This window comes from Boleophthalmus pectinirostris, unplaced genomic scaffold (genome assembly GCF_026225935.1).
Source record: "Boleophthalmus pectinirostris isolate CB_2022bp ecotype Guang Dong unplaced genomic scaffold, ASM2622593v1 HiC_scaffold_12, whole genome shotgun sequence".
NCBI lineage: Eukaryota > Metazoa > Chordata > Actinopteri > Gobiiformes > Gobiidae > Boleophthalmus > Boleophthalmus pectinirostris.
In genome coordinates, this window is record NW_026571018.1 from 18,882,738 (window position 1) to 18,906,676 (window position 23,939).

The window sequence follows — 23,939 nt, forward strand, 5'->3', positions numbered from 1 at the left end:
TTGTTGTAATTATTTTTAGTATTATCAATCTTAATAGACTAGTAGGGACAATACTTATACTGGTTTTGGATATCAGCACCAGTCATGGAAAATTTGTTGGATTCGGTATCAGTTCCTTATAATATTTGCACTAACATTCATACGCAACTGTTCAGTAGTTACCTGCAAGATAAATAACAGTTGCATAACACAAATTGATCCATTTTGTAATATGTTAACTAATATATTAACGCAGTTCAGTCTCTGCACTGTTATTGATTAATATTAGGTACCAGGAAATATTTAAGGCCAAAATATTATAAATTAAAAACTTTTGAAAGAATGGGTGCATTCACACTATTCTTGATTTGAGCACAGAGTAACCCTGAATCCTAATGTTCACTTAGTTTAGTCCTGGGCTAATTCAGGTTTGTTTCCAGGATTAGTTGAAGTTTAGTTAGAATTGTATGTGATGTGTGTGTGTATATGTGAATGCATGTTTGTCTTTGGCATCATGTTCCTTGGTACAGAGGAGGTGGCCAAGCTGCAGAAGCACCTGACTCTGCTTCGGCAGGAGTATGTGAAGATGCAGCAGAAGTTGGCCGACAGAGCGGCGCTGTGCAGTGCTGTCGGCTCAGGCCTCTGCTCAGGGTTCCGCTGCTCAGGGCTCCCCAGGACAAACCTCTGCAGACAGCTTCATCAGCCGTTTATTGGAGATCGTGGCAGATCTTTACCGACAGGAGCAGTACAGGTGATACTGGTGTTTTTGAGAAATGGTTTATGAGTGGTGGGTCAGTGGTTTTGACTTGTTTTGTTTTTAGTGACCTGAAGGTTAAGCTCGCAGGTGAAGAGCTCTGTGCACACAAGTTTGTGTTAGCAGCACGCAGTGATGTCTGGAGCCTGACCAACATGGCCTCTACATCTGAACTGGACCTCTCTGGTAAGACCTTTGCAACGATGTGCTTTTTAAAGCACTCAAAGAGCTCATTGTCATTCATTGGTGAATTTTTAAATTTATCTATAGATATATAAATCCATTTGGAAAGCTGTAATCAGCCTAAAATTGTATTCACTCTTGAAACAATATGTCTACAACATAATGTTATTATATGTACAGCTGTCTTAGCGATTTGCACTGTTTTATTTATTTATTTATTTATTTGATTGGGACAGAGCATGTTAATGAACAAACATGACAACATGAATGTAAACACACCGGATTGTAGCCTAAGGCTAATTTCCATCCGTTGTCCCAAAACTGTGTATTTTTTTATTTATTATCCAGCAAAAGTTTAAAGTAACTTAAACTTGGTCTTCTTTCAGATTGCAAAGCCGATGTTGCCATTGCAATGTTGCGTTGGGCTTATACGGACGAATTAGAACTTAGTGAGGATGATGCCTTTCTTATTGACTTAATGAAGCTGGCCAATCGTTTTCAACTTCAGTTGCTTAGAGAGAGGTCAGTGTATGACTTTCTATACATTATCATACATGTTTTGTACTAAAATATCTTTCTCTCTCCCTAGATGTGAAAAGGGTGTAATGTCCTCTGTAAATGTCAGAAACTGCATTCGGTTTTATCAAACAGCAGAAGAACTGAATGCCGCCACTTTAATGAACTATTGTGGAGAGATTATTGCCAGTCACTGGGTAAGTAACAGGCCATTATATTTTAGAATAATATGACGCTCATGATTATTATGAACCATTATGATCTTAATAAATGAAAACATCATAAATATGTATAATCACTTCACCTGACTGCTGTGTCTGTGCTTTCTGTATTTTTTTGTTTTTTTAGGATGACCTCAGAAAGGAGGATTTCAGTACTATGAGCGCCCAACTGCTGTACAAAATGATCAAGTCTAAAACAGAGTATCCTCTTCACAAAGCTATTAAAGTAGAAAGGGAAGACGTGGTCTTTCTGTATCTGATTGAAATGGATTCACAGGTTAGTAGCTCAAATCATTCTACGTTAAAACTTTCTTTTTTTCATATTTTTTTTTTTTGTAGCTGCCTGCTAAGCTAAATGAACTAGATAACAATGGAGATCTGGCACTTGATCTGGCACTTTCCCGAAAATTAGAGAGCATCGCCACCACTCTGGTAAACAACAAGGCCGATGTGGACATGGTGGATCAGAGCGGCTGGAGCCTGCTGCACAAGGCCATTCAGAGAGGTTAGGAGTTACCTCTTTTAGTTCTATTATTTGTTATTGGTATGCAGAACTAGGCCTGTCACTATAAAATTTCTGCAAGTGTGATATATTGTTACATAATATAATAATAAAATAATATTGAAGACGCTTGAGCTGAAAAGTAAACCACATTATAAAGAAGATTAATCAATAGAAAATATCTGCAAGAATAAAATGGCATGATGAAACAAACTAGTAGATTACATACATAAGTATCAATAAAGAGCCATACATATATCATCTACCTGAAAAAAATAACTTAAAGTATGAGCACTAGTGTAAATAAAATGTACAGATGGTTAATATTAAGACAAAAAAGTATATCCCTTATTTACTGAACGATAAGTTGATGTAATAATTATCATGACCTATGCAGAACTTGGTTACTAATTTCCTGAATGCTAATATGTTTTTATTTATTTCAACTAGGTGATGAATTTGCCTCCATATTCCTAATCCGACACTCGGCTCAGGTGAATGCTGCCACTGTGGGCGCAGTAGAAACACCTTTGCACTTGGTTTGCTCTTTTAGTCCTAAAAAACACTCTGCAGAAGTCATGGCTGGAATGGCACAGATAGCTGAAGCTTTACTCAAGGCCGGAGCCAATCCTAACATGCAGAACAGCAAGGGAAGGTAGGTTACATGATTTGTACTAGGGATGGGCATTCGATGAAATTTTCTTAATCGATCGTCGGAAGAATTAACGATCGATTATCGATTAATCATTAACGTTTTTATATTAAAATTATCATCATTATTATTACTATCCGCACTACTTACCTGCATAAATAAATTCAACTTTACGACATATAAACCGTAACGACTCTAGAGCCACATCAATCCGTTTGACATTATAATGTGTTTAATTCATTTTTGCGCAACTCTCACAGAAACGAAACTTAAAACCGCATCGCTAATTTGCATAAACTCAGCGAAGATAAAAATACAGCTCTTGTGCGCTGATGCGGTCAATTTCTGTCGGATTAAAAGACATGATTCAGTGGAATACAGGTTAGTGTGACCAGATTTGCGTTTGTCAAAACCAGGACACTGAATGAGGGGTGGGAGGTGGGGACTCGTCATCGACATTGCGCGACTCTCACCTGGTAAAACTTTTTCCCACTGGACACCGAAACATATGTGCTGCTTTGTACACTGTGTACATGGACTCCCACTTGTCCCGAACGCAACAGAAAGCGTGGAATTTCTTGTACAAATCATCGTTAAATACACATTTGTGCTTCGGCACGCTGCAGACTGACCTACTGTTTGTGTCTCGCTCCTTCTGAGTGCAGAAAGCTACATGTACGGACCCCTGTTTGGTCACGCTACGCACAGCAACCTACATTCGGTTTGTCGATTAAAATCAACGTAATCGATGAAATTCTTAATGATCAATTATCGATTAATCATGCCCATCCCTAATTTGTACTTCCCTGCAAAGAAATAGTGTTGAATTTATTTATATAATTTCAGAACGCCTTTACACGAAGCTGTGACGTCAGGAAATGAGCCAGTTTTCAGACAGCTTCTACAGTGCAAACAGTAAGTGTGTTTTTACAGTAGTTGTTGTCTTTGTAATCCCCCTGTTGTCCAAGTTGGTTTTATGGCAAAAGGTTATATTACTTCAATGTATGTTTTCACTCTTTGGCAATTATTGACATAATGTAATCTTGCCACAATAGTTGTTGACTAATGTCTGATGAAAAGTGCTATTGTGGTAACTATGGATGTGTTTTTGTTTTGTTAGGCTTGACCTGGAACTCAAAGATCATGAAGGCAGCACACCATTGTGGCTGGCCTTGCAATATATAACAGTTTCTACAGATTCCTCTGTAAATCCATTTGAAGATGAGGCACCGGTAGTAAATGGCACTTCCTTTGATGAAAATAGCTTTGCAGCACAGCTCATCCACAGAGGAAGCAACCCCGATGCTCCGGACACAACCACAGGTACAATATAATCTGTGTTCTTTTTTTATTGTCTCTGTGTGTTTCCATTAATTTTTTATTTTTATTTGTTGGTTTGTTTTTTGTGTAGAAAATTGCCTCTTGCAGAGAGCAGCTCTGGCATACAATGAGGCAGCTGCCCTTTTCTTAGCTACACATGGGGCAAAGGTGAATCATGTGAACAAATGGGTAAGTATAAGCTTTGGGGACTTTGAATATTGCATAAGATTAGATTTAATGTTACACTGTCAGGCTCATAATTCCCTTAACATATTTAATGCACTATTAAATCAAAAGTTTATACCATGTATGTGTAAGATTTAGTTTATTTTCAGGGTGAAAGTCCACTTCACACTGCATGTCGCTGTGGCCTTGCCAATTTAACTGCAGAGCTCCTCCAGCAGGGTGCAAACCCCAACCTACAGACACAGAAGGCTCTACCTGATGACAACCATGGTGTGGCTATGCAGACCCCACTACACATGGCCATTGCACACAATCACCCAGATGTGGTCTCTGTCATTCTTGAACAAAAAGGTTTTTAAATGATTCTGTATTTATTATTATTATTATTATTATTTATCACAGTCATTGCAAAGCTCTAAATGCTCTAAATGATTGTGTTACAGCAAATGCCCTTCATGCAACGAACAATTTCCAGATTATTCCTGACTTCAGCCTCAAAGACTCAATAGACCAGACTGTGCTTGGCTTGGCTCTATGGACAGGTATGCAGCAAAAGTATTAATAATAATGCGGTATTTTTCTTTGTGTCCCTGAGAAATGTGACGCCCACCTCCTGATGTAGGAGGTGGGCACTCACTTAAAATAATGCTTATGTTTTCTCAGAAAGGTTAGGAGTGAAGTGGTCTGATTGGGGTCTGATTGTAGACTGTTGAACAAACATATCCACATCATTCACCCATATCCGTCAAAAACGTTTATTTGTAAAGTTCTCATTACTTCTTACTCTTCTCCTCTCTTATAGGCATGCACACAATAGCAGCACAGCTGCTAGGCTCAGGGGCTTCTATTAATGACACTATGTCCAATGGACAAACCCTGCTTCACATGGCAATCCAAAGACAAGACAGTAAAAGTGCCCTCTTCCTTCTTGAGCATCAGGCAGACATCAATGTGAGGTGAGTTGTAATCATATTGTTGAGCACCATCTTGGCATGTGCATAAACAAAAGAGGCACGACATAATGTATGCTCTTTCCTCCAAAAGGACACAAGAGGGACAAACAGCACTACAATTAGCCATCAGTAACCAGCTCCCCCTGGTGGTGGATGCTCTCTGCACACGAGGAGCTGATATGTCTGTTGTTGATGACAAAGGAGACCCACCTCTGTGGCTAGCCTTGGTCAATGGTTTGGAGGATATTGCTTCCACCCTGGTGAGTTCATAAGTACACATATGATAAGAGGCCTTTTATGAAATATGATGCTATTTAGAAATATATGTTTAGAGAAAAGACAATAGTACTTAATTTAAGAGGTAGGTTGTGTTTTTCTTTCATTCTTCTTAGGTCCGTCATGGGTGTGATGCCACCTGTTGGAGCCCGGGCCCTTCTGGTTGCCAGCAGACACTTTTGCACAGAGCCGTTGACGAGAACAATGAGGTCATTGCTTGCTTTCTCATCCGCAGGTATTCAAAAAGCAACATATTTTGGATAAACATTGAATCATTAATACCATGTTTGTTTTGAATTGCCCTTGTTAAAACATAAACATTTACAATCTTAACTCTGTATTTGTAGTGGGTGTGACGTGAACAGTTCCAGGAGACCAGGACCAAATGGAGAAGGAGATGAAGAAGCCAGAGATGGACAAACGCCTCTACACCTAGCAAGCAGCTGGGGCCTGGAGGAGGTAGTGCAGTGCCTTCTAGAGTTTGGAGCAAATGTTAACGCACAGGTTAGTCACTACATTAACCTGTACACCCTCAAAGTATAAGTATGGAACAACAAAACATATCTGTAATTTTCCTGTTAGGATGCAGAGGGCAGAGCTCCCATTCATGCTGCCATTAGCAGCCAACACAATGTGATTATACAGTTACTTATTTCCCATCCTGAGATCCGCCTCACCATTCGTGACCGTCAAGGAATGACCCCTTTTGCTTGTGCCATGACGTACAAAAACAATAAGGCTGCAGAAGCTATTCTTAAGCGGGAGCCTGGTGCTGCTGAGCAGGTAATGCTGTACAAATATTAGACTGGTTTTATATGTTAACATATAATTAACAGTATATTAAATCAAATACATCGATTTGTGACATCCCACCTTGTGCTTTTGTTTAGGTGGATAACAAAGGGCGCAACTTTCTTCACGTAGCTGTGCAGAATTCAGACATTGAAAGTGTCTTGTTCCTCATAAGTGTCCAAGCAAATGTCAACTCCAGGGTTCAGGATTCAGCCAAGCTCACCCCTCTCCATTTAGCCGTCCAAGCTGGATCTGAGATTATTGTGCGCAACTTGGTATGTGTATAGATCAGTTGTGACACTTATTTAATTAAGTAAAAAATCTAATTAAACCCTTTTTTCAGTTACTTGCTGGTGCTAAAATCAATGAGATGACAAAGCACAGACAGACTGCTCTCCATTTAGCTGCCCAACAGGACCTTGCCACCATTTGTTCTGTTTTGTTGGAAAATGGAATTGACTTTGCTGCAGAAGATGAAAACGGCAACAATGGTATTTAAATGCTTTTGATGAAAGTTTATGGAGAAGTGAATTAATTTTGTGATTTTTTTTTTAATAATAGTTCTTATATATATATATAAAGTCTGCTTATATGTCTAATAAGTATATATTTTTCTGCAGCTCTGCACTTGGCTGTGATGCAGGGCCGCCTTAACAATGTCAGAGTACTTCTCACAGAGTCCACTATTGATGCAGAGGCCTTCAATCTCAGGTATTTTCCTTGCGTTTCCCTTTTTCTTTCTCATTTCTTTGTTTATATTTGGAATGATGACTTTCTCGTGTAAATGTCAGGGGTCAGTCACCAATGCACGTACTGGGCCATTATGGAAAGGAGAATGCTGCCGCCATTTTTGAATTGTTCCTGGAGTGTATGCCCGAGTATCCTCTTGACAAACCAGACAATGAAGGGAACACAGGTGCGTTATACATTCACTTCGTTTGAAGTAAATACAACAAATTTCTAAAACATGCTTGCTTATTCTGCAGTTCTTCTTTTGGCATACATGAAGGGAAATGCTAATTTATGCCGTGCCATCGTAAGAGCAGGAGCTAGACTTGGTGTCAATAATAATCAGGGCATTAACATTTTTAATTACCAAGTTGCAACCAAACAGCTGCTCTTTCGCCTTTTAGGTCAGTTACTACACACATTTTGATAATTTGATGTTTTTAGTCTGTTTTTACATGCTTTATTTTTACTTTATTTAGACATGCTTTCCAAAGAGCCCCCATGGTGTGATGGATCAAACTGTTATGAATGTGGTGCCAAATTTGGTGTTACAACACGGAAACATCACTGGTACAATTTTTTAAATATATTTTACAGTTAAAAATGCACAGCAGATTTGCAATTTACATGGTTTAATTGTTGCTTGTTTTTTTTTTTCTTTTTTTCTTTATAGCCGTCACTGTGGGCGTCTGTTGTGCCACAAGTGCTCTATAAAAGAGATCCCAATAATTAAGTTTGATCTGAACAAGCCTGTGAGGGTGTGTGACATCTGCTTTGATGTACTGACTTTGGGAGGGGTATCATAAGTCCAGTGTTTCTATATTTTTCAAAGGCCTATTATTGGACAGTTATTCAGGAGTACAACGAGGACTTCATTAGTGACAGTAACAAATGGCAGTTTTGGATCATTACCGATATACTATTACAGTATAGAATATATAGAAAAAATATTATGTAGACTTTTCAACTATGGAATATTTTTTAGATCAAAATATACAATTGACAAGTGACTTCCCACACTGATGACCACTTTCTGTAGCAGACATCTGTTGTAACTTCAGTTATGATTTAAAGATATCATCGTTAACGTTAAGGAAGTTGTAAGTTGCACATTGCAAAAACCCAAGAGACTGTTGTTAAGAAATGGAACTTGACTCGCATGCAATGCGTTCCCTTTAACACTATTTGCAACTGTTGCTAACTTTTAAACGTAATAGATTGGGTTTAATGAAACTAGAAAAAGGGTCTTTTATACAGGAAAGAGTATGCTCTTGGTCCTCAGCCCACACAACAAAATATCAACATGATTTTAATTCTTTGTTCCAGTAAATTAAGTGGCATGTTTGAAAACTCAAAAAATACATTCCATTTTGACCTACACATATGATGGTAGTTCCACAGGGTTGCCTCCAATGATTTGGGTCAATGCTTCTTAATTTCTAAGCCTAACAGGTGCACTTTATAAAAATGACATGACATTTCAGATCAGCGGGGGAATGTGGAGAGACATAATGGCCGTGTAGTGGCGCTCAATTAAGTATTGTTAAATTGTACAGATAAATGTGTGATATTTTTGACCACTACAACAGTTTTGTACTTAATGCAGTTTGTGCTTGTCATTGTGACAAACCTAAATCTTGCCGCTGTTAACCTTTTATGCACATTGTTTAATCTTTTATGCACATTGTATTGTATCTGTATGCTCAAATATCTAGCCTGTTCCTTCTGATGTATCCTTTTAGAGAAAGGAGGGACAACTTTACATAAAGGCAATCAAAAACAAAAATGTGCTTTATTGTGTTTTGCTACAAAGGAATGGTACAAAAACTGAAACTAATCAAGTCTGATAAGGCACGATTCAGAAGATGATGAACAGCCTTGATATTTCTTTAAACTAGGATCATCTTCAGATGGGTTTTCAACACAGACGCAACGAGCAACATTGGACCCAGGACTATAGAGCTGTCTTGGAACACCAGTCCACTTCCTGTCAACTCCACCACTGAATAAAAAAAGAGAAAAACTACATTAAATAACTTTCAAAAAAGGGGAGGTCTAAATCTCTTTGCATCACTGAATAATGTAACCTGTATACAGTGTTTTGATTTAAATACCTCTTGGTAGAACACCAGACCCGTCCCCCAGTAGACCCACTCCATTCAGAGTTACATGGTGGAAAGCGAGTCTTATCAGCTTCAGATTGTGCTTTGAGTCTGAGGCCTTCAGCTACCGATGCCTCTACCTGTAGAAGAGTGTCTGTAGGCTCCCCACTTTCTGTATAATATCTCCCAATAAGGAGCCCTTAAACAATACACATGTAACACATAATACAATTCACTTTTCAGAGCTATGATTTCTAATGACACACATACCTACATGTTGGTATTGCCTGTGATAAAAGGATAACCACTCGTATAAAGCCACCAGCTGCAAAGGAGACAAGCTGGAAACATCATCTGTCAGTCCACTTTCTGTGAAATCCCCTGTGATGAAGGACAGTGAGGCATCTTTTCCTAAAATACAGTTTAATATTTTAAAATAGACATACGGTTTAATATATAAAAATAAACAATCAAATTAAATTATTGTTATTTTCATGCAAGAGATTTTTACTGATCCCCTGATGATGAGATTTTAATAAATCAATAAATAAAACAATAAAATTCACCTGTCATGAAATGATAAGCTCCACCTGGTCCATAATGCTTCTCTCCTTTACTTACATCAAAGATGTGGCCCAGTAAGGCCAAGTATAGGCCTTTACTGCCTTGCTCGCCATTGTAAAATGACAATTCATACGAGTTTAAGAGTCGCATAGATGCTGATTCTTTTCTGAACGTGAGAGACCATTTGTGTGGAATAAATATCGCTGCGAGGAGTACAGATAAAAACGCAACTAACACATAGCCCAACATAGTTTTTTCCCTGAAAATATTGCTATCTTCAGTAATAATTTCATATCGCATTAAAATGAAAATTAAAATAAAGAATCCAAAATTTATCAGGCAGGTGCTTCCTGTAATGTGACCTTGCGCATGCGCAGGACATGAACGCACGGGACGTTCCTTTGCAAAGTGACGTTCCGTACGTCAATGCGGTAGTGGAGACAGCTCTACTCTGTGCTCGGGTGTAGGTTAGAGAGGGCTGTGATCAGAACAAAAGTAACACTTTGTGGGCCGCAGAGATTTTAGGGGAGACTGTAGGTGGGCAAGATCAACATGGGGAATTCGGAGAGTGGCTGCGGGGGAGGCAGTGGCGACGAGGAGGACATGGAAACGGAGAGTCCCGGTTTCGCGGAAGACAGTCCGGCCTCTGCGGCCACTGGCGTCGGTGTTGGTGGCGGCGGAGGCACTGGTTCTGGCAGAAGCGGTAGAGGATCAAATGGCCTGTCGGTGCCCACTGGTGGACCCCCCAATCCCGAGGCTCTCCTGGAACAAGTGAAACTCAGGGAAGCTGCAGCTCGCATCAGTGATTCAGGAGTGGCTATCCCGGAGTCGGTTTTGGCCGGGAATGAAGGTGTTCTTGTGCGGTGGCTGGAGGACCGGCTGAACCGTGGAGAAGAGTCTGTCAATGTGGAACAGTTTTGTGAGATGTTGGAAAGCAGAGATGCACCCAGAGAAGAGTGTGAAGAGGTACAGCAACATACACATACTCACCTGTGTGTATATTTACCTGGTCTCATTGATGTGAACATTTCATAAAGTTTGAGAAATGTTTGTGTTTTTGAAATCTCTCCAGGACAGGTACACAAAGGTCACAAATAGTCTCAGGCCAGTTGTCATTGTTTGAAAGGCTGTAGTTACAGCATACTGCTTTGTTGTCACTGTGTTTGGCTATTATCCCTGCACGTGAATAGGTGAATGTTGTCATGCAATTTACGCACTGTGGGAGTGCATTCCATAGTTGTGTTATATGTTTATCTTGTAAAACTATGAGTTAAGAAGACACATTTAATGACATTTCTATTTCCTCAGGCGTTTGGTCAGTTTGATGCTGAAGGAGATGGGGTGGTGGATGTAGAAACTATGCTGATTGCCTTAAAGAACTCCAATGGGGCCAATCTACAGGGAGAACTCAGTCATGTAATTAGACAACTACAGGCATGCTCACTAACTCCAGGTATATCTTTACAACTCAAGAAATAGCAAGGAAAAAACTAATTAGTCAAAAATATATGTTTTATTTATGTTTGTGTATTGTCCTTTTTTCCTTTTAGGTTTTGTTGACATTTTCTCCAAGACCAAAGACCGGTTAGGGGCACATGCTTCTAAGATCCTCAAATTCTTACATAGGAATCGTATTCCCAGCAGTGCCATCCCTTTCCCTCTTTTAGAGGGCTATAACAGTATCTGCACCATGAGGTCCACAGTTGTCCAGGACTATTTAGAGTTCCTCCTACAGAAAGAAAAAGGTAAGTAACAGTACTCTTTACATGATAACTGAAATAATTGTTTGGTTAGCTTGAACAAATACTGTCTAGAACAGCTCCCATGCACATACATAACTGACTGTTATTTGTGTGTGTGTCTTTTTTCTTAAGATTTAGATATCCAGTACAGAGCAGAGCTCAACCGTGATCCAGATGTAGACAAGGTCAAGGTGGTCACTCAGTGTTACAGCACGATTGAAGCATCATCGAATATTTCAGATATTTACAAAATGACAAATGGTGAAACATCGTCTTTCTGGCAGTCCGATGGCAGCGCTCGTTCACACTGGATCAGGCAAGAACATTTTCTGAGATTTCTAGTGTTTTTGTTCAGTAATTGTGTTGGATCACAGTCTCTGTTTTCTCTTTTCTCAGATTAAAAATGAAACCAGATGTGGTTTTGAGGCGTTTGGCCATCGCTGTTGCTTCCAATGACCACAGCTATATGCCTCAGCTTGTCTCAGTGGCAGTAGGAAAAAATAGACGTTCATTGCAGGAAATAAAAGACATCCGTATCCCAAGCAATGTCACAGGCTATGTAGCCCTTTTGGAAAATGCCAACATCACACACCCATGTGAGTCATCCTCTGTCAGTCTCTTTGTTTTGTTAATTTGGCCAACACTTCAGTTACACTATCTTATCTAACTATTTGATCTTATCTTATCTTCTTTATTCTTCTTATCTTATCTTATTTTAATATGTTATTTTATTATTTATTTTATTCAGTGTTGAGTATTTCATATCTTGTGTTAATCGGTCTAAGAATCAAACCATATTGCTTTATTTATTCCTGAGGGGAAATCTGAGCACATTGAGCAGTCAACATTCACAATTATAAACAATTTCAGCAATTCAATTTTTCTTTTTTTTTTAGATATTCAAATCAACATAAAGCGTTGCCTGAGTGATGGATGTGACACAAGGATTCATGGACTGAAGACACTGGGATATCAGATTACCAAGAGTAAGGACGTGTCTGTTTCGGATGCTTCAGCTATCTGGTACCTCTCTCTCCTCACCTCTTTGGTCACTGCTTCTATGGAGTCCAACGCAGCTCTGGCACACACTGTCCTTCAGAGCACACAGTAAGATGCATTTCATAATTTGACCTGTGTTTTGTTTTAAAATAAATCTGATAAATAATTTTGTGTGTTTCTAGAAAAACCTTAAGGCACATGCCACCTTTGTCTTTAACGCCATCATCTGCTGAGTTCCCTTTCTCCATGAACATCCTGGAGGAAGTGGATGGATTCCTCTTAAGGATAGCTGAGTAATGACATTTTGTAATATCAGCAAACTGTCTTATCTCTTTTACAGTTTGTAATGCTGACTTAATCACATTTAAAAACAAGCTAAAATCAAAGTATTGACTGGGGCTAGTGTGTCCTGTTTACACTGTAGTTAAATTATTTTAAGGGACTTTAGAAGGCAATTTTTATATGTAATATGACAATGAAGTGATCTATGTTTTTATTTGTTTATTTGTAGTTATTGTATGAGTCCCGATGCAGAGTTGACCCTCCTGGCTTTTGCACTGGCCAGAGGCAGTGTTACAAAAGTTCTCCATGCTCTATCCAGTATAAGCGACCATTTGGAGACAAAGTACAAGGCATCGTCCCTCATCACATCTATGGCTTCAGTCAGACTGCGTCTTCTCTACCGCAATGGTAACAAAAAAGCATTGATAATATTTAATAATAACTATGATTCAGACTAATTAAAGTACAATTTAAAAAACAATTTGTTCATTATTAATAAAGCTTTAATCATGCTTTATTAAGGCTATTTAAAGTACAGTTAATATAAGTGTTACTCCAGCATCTATTCACTGTTGAACTTATCAAGTTCTATTCATAGTGGTAGACTATACATTGCATCATATAATATTAATCTTTTTAAACAGGGAAGCATCTTCAGTTGCACTTACAGGCATGTGATGTGAAGAGCAAAGAGGAAAAATCTGGTCCAGAAAACATGCTGTCCGAGAACTCAACAGGAGATGGTAACTCTATGTTCTGTTTGTTTTGAAAATATTTAAATATACAAAATTCTTCAGAGCCATATCATGTTTTTACATTTCATGTGAAGGTTTTCTCACTGAAAATGGCAAGAGGAAAGCCAGCATAATCCTGTCAACAGAAGACCAGAGCAATTTTCAGGTCACTCAGATGAAAATCAAAGTAGGTTTTTTTTGTCTTTTTATTTAGTGAATTTTATCAAAATCAAGCCAAAAGAAAGACTGTGTTTCTTGTTTTAAGGTGCGAAAAGGCCCCATCGGCGCAAAATGTGGTTTAGTATTTGCCTACAGGGATGAAGACCCTTTTGATGCCGAGAAACATTTCAAGAAATTTAAAAAATTTGACTCATGGGACTACAGAGATTACAAAGAGTTTGTTCAAAATAAGTGAGTATTCCTACTTCAGATGAGCCATTTCCAATTTGTGTTTTAGAATAATTTGTGAAAGTTTTCCTATTAAAATTATCTACTGATCTGCAGTGTAAAATCTGCTCGATTGTCTGAAGATGACCCTATTGGTTGGTTTGAGCTTGAGGAAGACTGGAACGATGTAGAAATCAAACTGCAGCAGTGCCGTGTTGCAAAGGTATTTTTTTTGTGTGTGTGTGTGTGCTGTATTTTCTGTTATGATGTTATGTCATGTCATGTAACTGTAACCAGGTACAAATGAAAAAAAGCATGGTAACAAATATAAAAAAAAACATTGTAATAAAAAAATTGCCTTTATTTCTCTTTCCATTTAGTTCTTGATGGTTAAATTCCTATGCACCAGGCAGGACACAGCAGAGCGTTTGGGGGTTCAGGCTCTGAGCTGCAGTGGGTACCTGTGTCCTAAAGGTGAGCGGCTCATGGAGCTGGATGATCTCAGTCCAGACGGGGAGAGTTCAGATTCCGATGTGGTCTCTGGTCTTTGTCTCTTGAACAAGACACTGTTCTTCATACAGCAGCTGACACAAGACATGGTAAACACTGTTTATTTACTAATTATTAAAAAATATTTCCATATATTAAAAATAAATTTTATCATTTGTATTTGAGCTTTAATGTGAATACAGTAAATTTTCCCCTTAGAATATAAGGTGCTACAGTATCTGCATTCTGGGTTGTTCTGAGATACTGAGGTTCAAAGTTCTGAACACTCAACACACTCGACTCGACTCGGATAAAGGTGTACAGACAGGTTTAATTTAGTTAACTTTAGTTTATTTCACTTATTCATTTAGTGACATGCACCATTTTTGAAGTGCCCAGCCCACATTGGCTTATAAAACACATAAAACAATAATCAGACAGATTTTACAATAATGCATGAAACATAAAGTGTCCTCTTACAGAGGTCCCAGGCTTTCCACACAAATTGAGCTAGTTTGAAAGCATTACTTGGATGGAGCGAGAGATTGACAGATTGGTGCAGCGTCGGCAGTGATGTGGTCGCTGTATCGAACTGTTGTGGTGAAGAGGTCTCGATTTACCAGTTTGTCTTTGTTCCTACCCTGACCTATGGTCATGAGCTCTGGGTAATGACCGAAAGAACAAGATCGTGGATACAAGTGGTCGAAATGAGTTTCCTTCGCAGGGTGGCTGGGCGCTCCCTTAGAGATGGATGAGGAGCTCGGTCACAAGAGAGGAGTTCGGAGTAGAGCCACTGCTCCTCCACGTCGAGAGCAGCCAGTTGAGGTGGCTTGGGCATCTATTCCCAATGCCTCTTGGGTGCTGTCCTCGGGAGGTGTTCTGGGCATGTTGCACTGGGAGCAGGCTCTGGGGAAGACCCAGAACACATTGGAGGGACTATGTCTCTCAGCTGGCCTAGAAACGCCTCGGGGTCCCCCCGGAGGAGCTGGAGAACGTGTCCGGGGTGAAGGAAGTCTGGGAGTCCTTGCTTAGACTGATGCCCACATGACCCAGCCCCGGATAAGTGGAAGAAATTGGATGGATGGATGAGAGCATTACATTTAAACAAATACACCAGTCTCTCCTCAAACAGACAATAAGACACATTAGCCCACAATTGACTGGTCACAGGTCATGATAAAAGGAACAACAAAAAATGCATTTCATTTTCAGTTTCCTTTAACTTGCCTGTGACCAGTTGGACTGCTAATTTTACTATAATGCTGTTAAGATTATTGTATTTAAAGCAGACCTATTATGCAAAATCAACTTTTCAGAACCTTTAACCATCTCATTTCCCCTCTCAAAGTTGTGTTTGGCAATGGAAAAATCTGCTACTTGTTAGTTTGACCTGCAGCTATCCATTGGAGTTGTGGATTTTGTTGTGATTAAAATTAATCTTCTTAGTTTTGGTTTCTGTAAAATTTCACAAGGGACATAAGGGATTTACAAGAATATATGAATAAAGCAATTTCTACTAAAACATCATATATAACCTTATAATTCTAAGAGGACAAATTATATTTTTAAAACGCCCTCAGTCACAACAGTGAAAAACGTGTTAATTTGTTAAACTCATTGTTTCAGGATACCTCTTATTTCAAACAGAAGTATATGCTCAGCTTTGGTGATCTTAGCTTGAATGTCTTCTGGGAATTCTACAGCAAACTCAGGGAGATGTGAGTCTCAGTTCACATTTTTAAAAAGTATCTATCCAAAAACATCCTTTATCACATATATTCATTATTTATCTCTTTTCTCCCTCAGCGATGAGGATGAGGTGATCAAAGCAAGAGTTCTCCTCCTACAGTTGATGCAAAACTGTTTCCCCATGTTGCCCAATCCACTGGAGGCACAGTGTTCAGATGAATCCAAAGGAGCCAAAGACGACACTGCCTGTGCTTCCACGTCTGGCAGTGTAGAACCTGATTCAGTCAAAGCTGTTCAAGAACTCTATACACACCTCTGCAAAAGTGAGACACGCTTGGTTTATTTGCTGTCATATTTAATATAGTCACATTATGTTAAATAATGAATCTTACATGTTTCTACAGTTGTTGATGGTCCAGAGGGGGACACTTTGATGAACAAAGCTTTGCACAAAGAAGCAGTTAAGGCCATCCTAAACGGAGCACCTGTTTTCTTCCCAGACAAAAGTGTTAGAAGGGAAAAACTCTTCCACATGATGGTCAGTCTCTTTATAATTCACCAAACCTTTGTTCTTTTCTAGCATATGTTCATTTATGGTATTTCTTTTGTGCTTCCTTAAGAAAAACATAACTGAGGAAGATCAGCCTGAGTCCATCAGAGTAACATTTGAGTCACTTTGCAATTACTTCAGGTAACTTCCATTTTATTATTTTAAATGTTAAAGTAACGTATTTTAGCAATCTGATTTTTAAATTATTTTCTGCATGTAGTGATCAGGATCCTAGTGGTTTGCTGATGCTCCCACCCAAAGGTGCACCCGCTGACTTTGACATAAAGCCCATTCTGTCAGTGATGGAGACCCTGCTACTGGTGGCAACTAGAGAGGTGAGGATTGAATTGTTTTTATATTTACAGCTTTTCTTTCTCAATCAATTATCAGGTTGTAATTTTGTTTATATGGAAACTCATGCCTTGTAATCTAGTTAATAATGGCACATTTAATCTTTTAAACAGTGTGAGCTGATAATGTCTGATGAGAGTGGCAGTGGCAGCAGAACCGTGATGCTGTCCTTATTCTGGGCTCTTCAGGGCAGTATGCTCTCCTGGAGCTACCTGCAGCTCAAGGGCATTGCTTCCACTCCAGTTACAATGGATCTGGCTAGAGAGATTCTCATCAAATGTGAGATATTCACTTAAATACATAATTATCTTCAGTTGATTTATCTAAACTGAATATTTTATTTTATGTACTTGTGTATTTCTATTGTTTTTAGATGTGGAACAGTTCTTGAGAAATATTAAGACGGTACTTCATTCTATGCTTGAGAAGTACACAGGTCCTGAAATCGCTGACAAACTGCACCACTCTATTCTGGTCATTGTCTTTAGACAGCTGGTAGGTCACATGAGTGACGGTGTGAACGTATGTCAATAATTAAAGCTGTAAATAACTGTTTAGTGGTTTCTGCAGATGATCTTCCTCCTGGAGCTGTGTCCTCTGGACATCCCTCACAGTGTGCTCCTCAAGAGCTTCTCCTCCCTTGTGGAGCTGCTCAGAAATCTGTCCACCCATTCTGGAGACATCCTCTCTAAGGTTTATTTAAAGCTACAGTTTTAAGTTCTATCAATGAAATGGCTTTGTTGTAAAAACATTTGTATTTCCTTTGATGATCAGGAGAGTTCCCAGCAGCCTCAGCCTGTAGTGCTCAGGACATGGAACATGGAGTCACCACACAACTATGAGAACAGCCGTCATGAGACCACCATCTTTGCCTGTCCTGGTGCCACTGTTTTTGAGGTGGAGTTTGATGAACGCTGTGAAACAGAGAAAAGGTGACTTTTTAAATGTTAAGTTATGTGTGTTTACATTTTTATTATACAGAGAAAAGAACAAAACTCTGGTCGCTGATGAAATGCTGTGTGATTATCTACTTCATTAATAATAATAATTATTATTATTTTTGTATTACCCTTCTTAAATTTCTGCAGATATGACTATTTGGAATTCACAGATTCTCGTGGTGGTAAAGTTCGGTACGACATGAAAGTAGGAACAGAGAAATGGCCAAAAGTATGAGACATGACTTAATATTAGTTTTTACTGGCCACATCTCATTACTTAACATCCTTTTGTCTTCTCTTCAGAAAGTCACGTTTGATGCTGGTCCACAGTTACAGTTCCTGTTCCACTCTGACAGCAGCAATAATGAGTGGGGCTACAAGTTCACTGTCACAGCGTTAGGTCTGCCGGACATCACCATCTCCTGGATGTCAGATTTGGAGCTGTTGGTAGCACGGCTTATGGGACGCTTTGCATCAAGAACTTTAGGCCTGAAATCACCCTATGGTAAGATTTTGCTTCTAATTTGTGCTTTTTGCCAGTGTTGTGTTAATGCAATATTTATATGTTGTTCTCAGAGATACGCAGCATAAAAGAGCTATCACCTGGTAAAGTGTCGCATGTTCAGTCTTCCCCATTATGGAAACCAATTCTGCGGCATGGGCTGTCTGAAACCAGAGCCAGCGATCAAAGGAAAGCACCATCAGAACAGGTACAGCCTTTAAAATATACACACAACTATACAGTGCTCATCTTTTGTAGACTTTCCAAGAGTGTAATTTTCCTTGTAGATTGCAGTGTTAATTATTATAGTTTTCTGTACCCCAGATAAGCACATGGACACGCGAGGAGTTGTTAAACTTCTTGGAGGACTTTGCTCGTTGGAACCCCTCCCAAGAAGTTTCTGATGGTAGAACAGAGTTAATGAAGACACTGATGCAATGTTGCAGAAAACAGCTGATACGAAATGAGGTAGCATCTGGTCCTAAAGCAGACCAAGCTGTTAATGCAATATGGGCAGCTATGGTATATCACACACCAGCCCTCAACCATGCCCTGACAGCTTATGGTAAAGTTTACTGAACAAAATAAAGTGATTGATATTTTGTTTAGATATGAACTCTGATTTCTTGTTTTATTTTTATTTTTTCCTTTCACAGTTAACCAGGAATGTAAGTCTTATTTAAGTGAAGAGTTTGCACATGTGTATTTTCTGGCAGACAGCATTAGAATGTGGATGGTGAGCATGATCTATATTATAATATAATAATATGTCATTTGTCGTTGTTTTAGCATTTTCATGATTAACTTTTGTTTTCTACAGCTGGAAATAAGACAGAGATACCTGGTTGGCAAAATGAATGTTCCTGATGAGAAGCAAGTTGGAGCTGAGGAGGTTACTATTGACTCACTTGGTAAGAAGATAATAATAATCAACAATAATAAACAGTATTTAAAGGTGCATGTGTAACTTTTTCGGTAGAGTGTCTTCCACCTACTTGTCTCCATGGAGATAGTATTACTTTGTTTGAAATGCCTTATCCAGCTTCCGTTCATTCAATTATGGGTGTTTTTATTGCTCTCGTGTACACCTACAGTCAGCAGGCCATCCTCTGTACAGATCTGACCAGTACCTTGGTCTGGTGGTATCTCCTGCTTGATTCCATGGAGCTAATTAAGTTTAGTTCCATAGTGTTAAACATTCCAAGCAAAGTGATAACATCATCATGGGGACAATGCAGGCAGATCTTCCACCAGAGAAGTTACATAGTGCACCTTTAAGTATACATAATATGTATTCATATATTTTTCTTCTTCACTAGCCAATATGTGTATTGAGAAGAGCCTCCTGCTTTTCCGATTCCCTCCATGCGGTGTCCCATATCAGGAGAGTGACTGTAAAGGGGCAGAGGGCAGATGCACTCCTCTTATCCGCTCCAGTTCAATTTCAGAAAGTGACTTCCAGGCCAGCACTTCACAGGGACCTCCATCACTGGGAGATGAAGAGGGCAGTAGGGCAAAAGAAGGGCAAAACTGCCCCCCCACCCTCCAGACCCAGACCTCCTATAGCTCACAGAGGAGGGGCCACAGGGGCTCTACAGAAAGCCTGTCCTCTCAGCCAGGAGAGCCAACGTCACCCTCCACCTTCTCACGGAAAGCCCCGTTCAGCAGAGCACGCCTGCGCCTCTTGTCCTGCCGTTCAATAGAAGAACCTCGCCTGGCACTATCTGTAAAGGATCAGTATCCAATTCTCAAACACATTCTTAATTTTATAAAGGACCAAGCTCTCACGACAGCTAGGTGATTATCTATTGTATGTCATTGTGCTGTTTTAAATGCCTTTTTATACCAGCATTCTTTGTTTTGCAGCATCTTACACGCGCTGGCTCTAAACAAAGCCCAAGCTCTGAGTGTGTGCAATGTCCTGGAGATGGTCCAGCAGTGCTTACAGTCATTGGGGAAGCCACATCTTTTCCAGCCTCCTTGTATTTTATTCCTCCAGGAGCTTTTAGCCTGTCAAAAAGACTTCACAAGGTACATACTAAAATACTTACGAGGGTGTTTCAAAGGTCTATCATATTAAAGTTTTTTTTTTATTTTGTTGTGTCAGTTACTTTTCCCAGTTGTCAGAAAGTGGTCAGAAGCAGGGGGAAGATGTGAGGAGGTCCTATCACCAGTTGGTTCTGATGTTGGTTGAGGCAGTCCAAGGCTTTAGCAGCTTAAATGAAAAGTAAGCTCACAAAGACTAAATATTACATGTAATAATGAACGCTTAACATTAATTATTTCATGTTTTGCTTCATTCCAGAGCACTGCTTCCTGGGCTGTCTTGTGTTCAAACCTGTTTGTTGCATCTCCTTGACATGAACTGGGATGTACAGGACCTGTCTCTGTTTTCGACAGTGAAGCTTCCAGATCTCCTGCTCACAATGTCCCAGGAGAATATAAGTGTTCATGACATCGCCATCAGGTAGAGCAAAACAAGTCACTTTATATTTTTAATGGTGCATTGTGTAACATTTCTGGTGCAGTGTCTGTCAAAAGCTTTTCTCCATGGAGATGGTATCGCTTTGCTTGGAATGTTTCACAGTATGGTATCAAACCTTTCTATCTTCACGAAAATCAAACCAGACCAAGTTACAGGTCATGTCTGTAGAGAGGTGCTTCAGAATGCTTGTTTTTCTAGGCATTTTTGAGCTGTATTACCACCTGTAATTAAATAAATGCAAGGTAGAACTGTTTAATGTTATACTGTGGAACATTCCAGGCAGAGCAATGGCATATCCATAGAAACAAGCGAGTGATGGAAACTCAACCAAAAAGTTACATAGGGCACTTTTAAAGTGCTAGAGCTTTGTATGACTGATGTCTTTGCCTTCAGTCAGTGGACAGAAGAGGATGAAATTGCAGACTACAAGAAGAACCAAGAATGGATGGATGAGTGTATGGATGGTATGTTTGAGAAATGGTATGATAAAATAGATGAAGAGGACTCCATGGAGGACAGACGAAAGGTATTATTTTCAATGCACAGACTTTAAGCCATATATTATATTAACTGGTAACTTAAAACTAAGTCATTTTTGTGGCCCACAGATGCACATGTTTATAGCCCGATACTGCGATCTCCTCAATGTGGTGATCTCCTGTGACGGATGTGAGAGGATGGCCCCATGGCACCGGTATCGATGCCTTCAGTGCATGGATATGGATCTGTGTAAGACGTGCTTCCTAAGTGAGTTACTGTATTATCTTACATTTACTTCACATATGTTATTTAAATCTGGTAAAGTACAACAAAACTGACTTATGTTTATTTCTAAGCAGGTGGGGCTAAACCAGAGGGACACGAGGATGATCATGAGATGGTGAACATGGAGTATGCCTGCGACCATTGTCAGGGCCTCATTGTGGGCAGCCGTATCAACTGTAATGTTTGTGAAGATTTTGATCTGTGCTTTGGCTGTTACAATGCCAAAAAATATCCAGACAGGTGACACATGCTTGGCTAAACTTCACTTTTTATGTAATTTGATTGGTTTGTTAATTACTTTTTCATGTCTAGCCACCTGCCAACTCATAGGATTACAGTTTACCCAATGGTCACTATTCGTATCAGTGACCGCCATCGTCTGATCCAGCCTTACATTCATAACTACTCATGGCTGCTGTTTGCTGCTTTGGCTCTGTACACCTCAGACCTGAGCAGTGAGAAGAAGTGTGAGGGAGAGAGTCTAAACACCAACACACTGAAGCTGGCCTCAGCTCTGCAGACACGTTGCTCCCAACTTATCACTGACTGTCTGCTCAAAGGACAGACTGGGAAAGGTAAAATTGCAAATGTTAAAGTTGCACTTTTCTAACTTTTCTAGTGGAGAGTCCGCCATCTGTTTATCTCCATGATCATGTTATTACTTTGCCGTAAATGTTGCACTACGGTGGCATTAAATATAATTATGGGTTTTATTGCTCAAATATACCTTGGAAAAACATGCATTCTTACTCGTCTTCTCAGAGATCTGACTTATTCCTTGTTGTCTTCATGGAGATAGATATGCTTAATGCCATACTGTGGAAAATTCAAGGCCAAGCAATGATATCTTCATGGGGTCAAATTGTCAACTAAAATGGACTCTCTTGTCTTCAGGTCTTCGTTCGTCTGCTCTGCTTGCTCTGTTGCTGTCTAATGAATCGGGGTCTGACAGTGACACTTGCTTAGTCTCTCCTGAATCCTCTCAAGAGCTCAGTACGACCACTGACACCTCCTCTCTCGCTGAAAGTACCGCTGCAATATGTTCCCCTACATCTCCTAAAGACAAGGTAGGAAATAGTAGGAAAGAGTGAAGCTTGCATACTGAAACTTTTAAATTAACAGTTAACTTGATTTTTTTTTTTTTTTTTTTTTGTTTCAGAACAAACCATCTGGAAAAGAAAAAAAAGCAAAGGAGATCTCTTCTGTCCCAAATGCCCCTGGAGAGCAAGTGTCAAATACTGGTGAAGGTGAGAAAAGGAAGCTTGTTGCCCAAGACACTCTGGACTCCTGTAGCCTCAGCCAGACTCCTTCTGTATCCAGTGAAGATGCTCTGTCTCCAGTTGTTCGACGTAAGCATTTAGCCAAAACTAAAATATTGTGTGTTAGATTATTTGTTTATGTTTGTTTCCTACTGTTCAGCGTCTGGCCCTGAAGCAGGCATTTCTCCTGAATCTGATTCTCTGAAGATAAAAGACCAGAGGCTTCCCCAGGTTCCCCTCCAGGAGCATGTGTTTTCTGAGTGCTCCAAAGAGAGAATCCTTGGACTTCTGGCAGCCATGTTGCCCCCTGCCTCTCAAGTAAGTTGTAGCAGACAATTGTTTCAATGTTCAAACAGGCAAAGAATAAAAAATGTGTTACAAGATGCATAAACAAAAGTTGAAACCCATAAATATCCATTGGTTTCGGAATGATGAAGTATTGGGACTGTTGCTATGGTGATTAACAATTTAGAACAAAATTGTATATCTTTAGAAAAGTACCTATGTGTATATGACAATTTTATGTAGGACCAGAGTAGGTGGGAGTTTAGTTTTACAGGTGGTGTGGGCGGGCAGCGGGCTTTTTGACATAAACTGTGATTAAAAACTAGTTGTTATTATTATTAAGTTACTATTAAGTTAACAAAATAAATATGTTGAAAAGAATAAAAAAAAAATGTTATGTGTCTCTTTAGGAGTGTGCGCTTTCTTTGCCAAGTCTGGACACGATCCTGCCTCAGCTCTTCAGGGCAGTCATTTCCAATGCTGGTTCCCTTAATGAGACTTTCCACCTCACCCTGGGACTACTGGGGCAACTCCTACTCCGGATAACTCCAGTTGAGGCTGACGCTGCTGTGACTGAGGCCTTGGCCGACAAATATGATCTGTTTAGTCAAGGAGATACGTGTTCAGATGGTCAAGGATGGAAGACCACCCAGCTACTTTTTAGCCTGGGGGCTGTTTGTTTAGACAGGTACAAATAACAATTCTTTCTACACCATGGCGAAAATATATTGTTATGTTTATCAAACATTT

The 23,939-nt window shown here is 39.5% G+C and overlaps 3 protein-coding genes across 5 annotated transcripts in view; 2 read left to right on the top strand and 1 right to left on the bottom strand.

Annotated features, from left to right (window-relative positions):
* Nucleotides 1-493: 493 nt before the first annotated feature.
* On the top strand, nt 494-8,849 carry ankfy1 (ankyrin repeat and FYVE domain containing 1). Its single transcript, XM_020930249.2, is given in 25 exon segments — nt 494-585; nt 587-730; nt 801-919; nt 1,303-1,438; nt 1,506-1,629; nt 1,781-1,930; nt 1,993-2,158; nt 2,606-2,810; nt 3,654-3,722; nt 3,928-4,130; nt 4,219-4,316; nt 4,463-4,664; nt 4,757-4,855; nt 5,116-5,269; nt 5,358-5,526; nt 5,659-5,777; nt 5,890-6,046; nt 6,125-6,325; nt 6,433-6,609; nt 6,678-6,825; nt 6,955-7,045; nt 7,126-7,250; nt 7,321-7,467; nt 7,543-7,633; nt 7,737-8,849. Coding segments are annotated over 25 exon segments (3,519 nt in total). The 3' UTR covers nt 7,870-8,849.
* On the bottom strand, nt 8,828-10,097 carry LOC110165088 (neuferricin). Its single transcript, XM_020930250.2, has 4 exons — nt 9,732-10,097; nt 9,436-9,576; nt 9,178-9,364; nt 8,828-9,065 (listed from the first exon to the last, which is right to left on the bottom strand). Exons 1-4 carry the CDS (start codon nt 10,027-10,029, stop codon nt 8,897-8,899), a joined length of 795 nt encoding a protein of 264 aa, XP_020785909.1. The 5' UTR covers nt 10,030-10,097; the 3' UTR covers nt 8,828-8,896.
* A 48-nt stretch (nt 10,098-10,145) lies between these two features.
* zzef1 (zinc finger, ZZ-type with EF hand domain 1) overlaps nt 10,146-23,939 on the top strand; it is a 29,048-nt gene continuing 15,254 nt past the window's right edge. The window contains exons 1-40 of one of the 3 annotated variants that reach the window (XM_055148937.1): nt 10,146-10,695; nt 11,038-11,182; nt 11,280-11,474; nt 11,604-11,787; nt 11,868-12,067; nt 12,368-12,578; nt 12,653-12,763; nt 12,982-13,160; nt 13,397-13,495; nt 13,582-13,673; nt 13,752-13,897; nt 13,991-14,096; nt 14,254-14,472; nt 15,989-16,080; nt 16,169-16,374; nt 16,456-16,589; nt 16,672-16,742; nt 16,822-16,936; nt 17,066-17,231; nt 17,326-17,447; nt 17,523-17,645; nt 17,727-17,884; nt 18,041-18,122; nt 18,197-18,398; nt 18,470-18,603; nt 18,720-18,960; nt 19,052-19,131; nt 19,216-19,306; nt 19,715-20,192; nt 20,262-20,426; nt 20,503-20,622; nt 20,701-20,862; nt 21,274-21,406; nt 21,489-21,627; nt 21,717-21,885; nt 21,958-22,220; nt 22,540-22,712; nt 22,805-22,994; nt 23,065-23,222; nt 23,600-23,877. In XM_055148937.1, the coding sequence (XP_055004912.1) occupies nt 10,282-10,695; nt 11,038-11,182; nt 11,280-11,474; nt 11,604-11,787; nt 11,868-12,067; nt 12,368-12,578; nt 12,653-12,763; nt 12,982-13,160; nt 13,397-13,495; nt 13,582-13,673; nt 13,752-13,897; nt 13,991-14,096; nt 14,254-14,472; nt 15,989-16,080; nt 16,169-16,374; nt 16,456-16,589; nt 16,672-16,742; nt 16,822-16,936; nt 17,066-17,231; nt 17,326-17,447; nt 17,523-17,645; nt 17,727-17,884; nt 18,041-18,122; nt 18,197-18,398; nt 18,470-18,603; nt 18,720-18,960; nt 19,052-19,131; nt 19,216-19,306; nt 19,715-20,192; nt 20,262-20,426; nt 20,503-20,622; nt 20,701-20,862; nt 21,274-21,406; nt 21,489-21,627; nt 21,717-21,885; nt 21,958-22,220; nt 22,540-22,712; nt 22,805-22,994; nt 23,065-23,222; nt 23,600-23,877 (6,746 nt within the window). In that variant the 5' untranslated portion in view covers nt 10,146-10,281. The remainder of the gene's footprint in view (nt 10,696-11,037; nt 11,183-11,279; nt 11,475-11,603; nt 11,788-11,867; nt 12,068-12,367; nt 12,579-12,652; nt 12,764-12,981; nt 13,161-13,396; nt 13,496-13,581; nt 13,674-13,751; nt 13,898-13,990; nt 14,097-14,253; nt 14,473-15,988; nt 16,081-16,168; nt 16,375-16,455; nt 16,590-16,671; nt 16,743-16,821; nt 16,937-17,065; nt 17,232-17,325; nt 17,448-17,522; nt 17,646-17,726; nt 17,885-18,040; nt 18,123-18,196; nt 18,399-18,469; nt 18,604-18,719; nt 18,961-19,051; nt 19,132-19,215; nt 19,307-19,714; nt 20,193-20,261; nt 20,427-20,502; nt 20,623-20,700; nt 20,863-21,273; nt 21,407-21,488; nt 21,628-21,716; nt 21,886-21,957; nt 22,221-22,539; nt 22,713-22,804; nt 22,995-23,064; nt 23,223-23,599; nt 23,878-23,939) is intronic. The other 2 variants (XM_055148938.1, XM_055148939.1) reach the window with 2 other exon arrangements.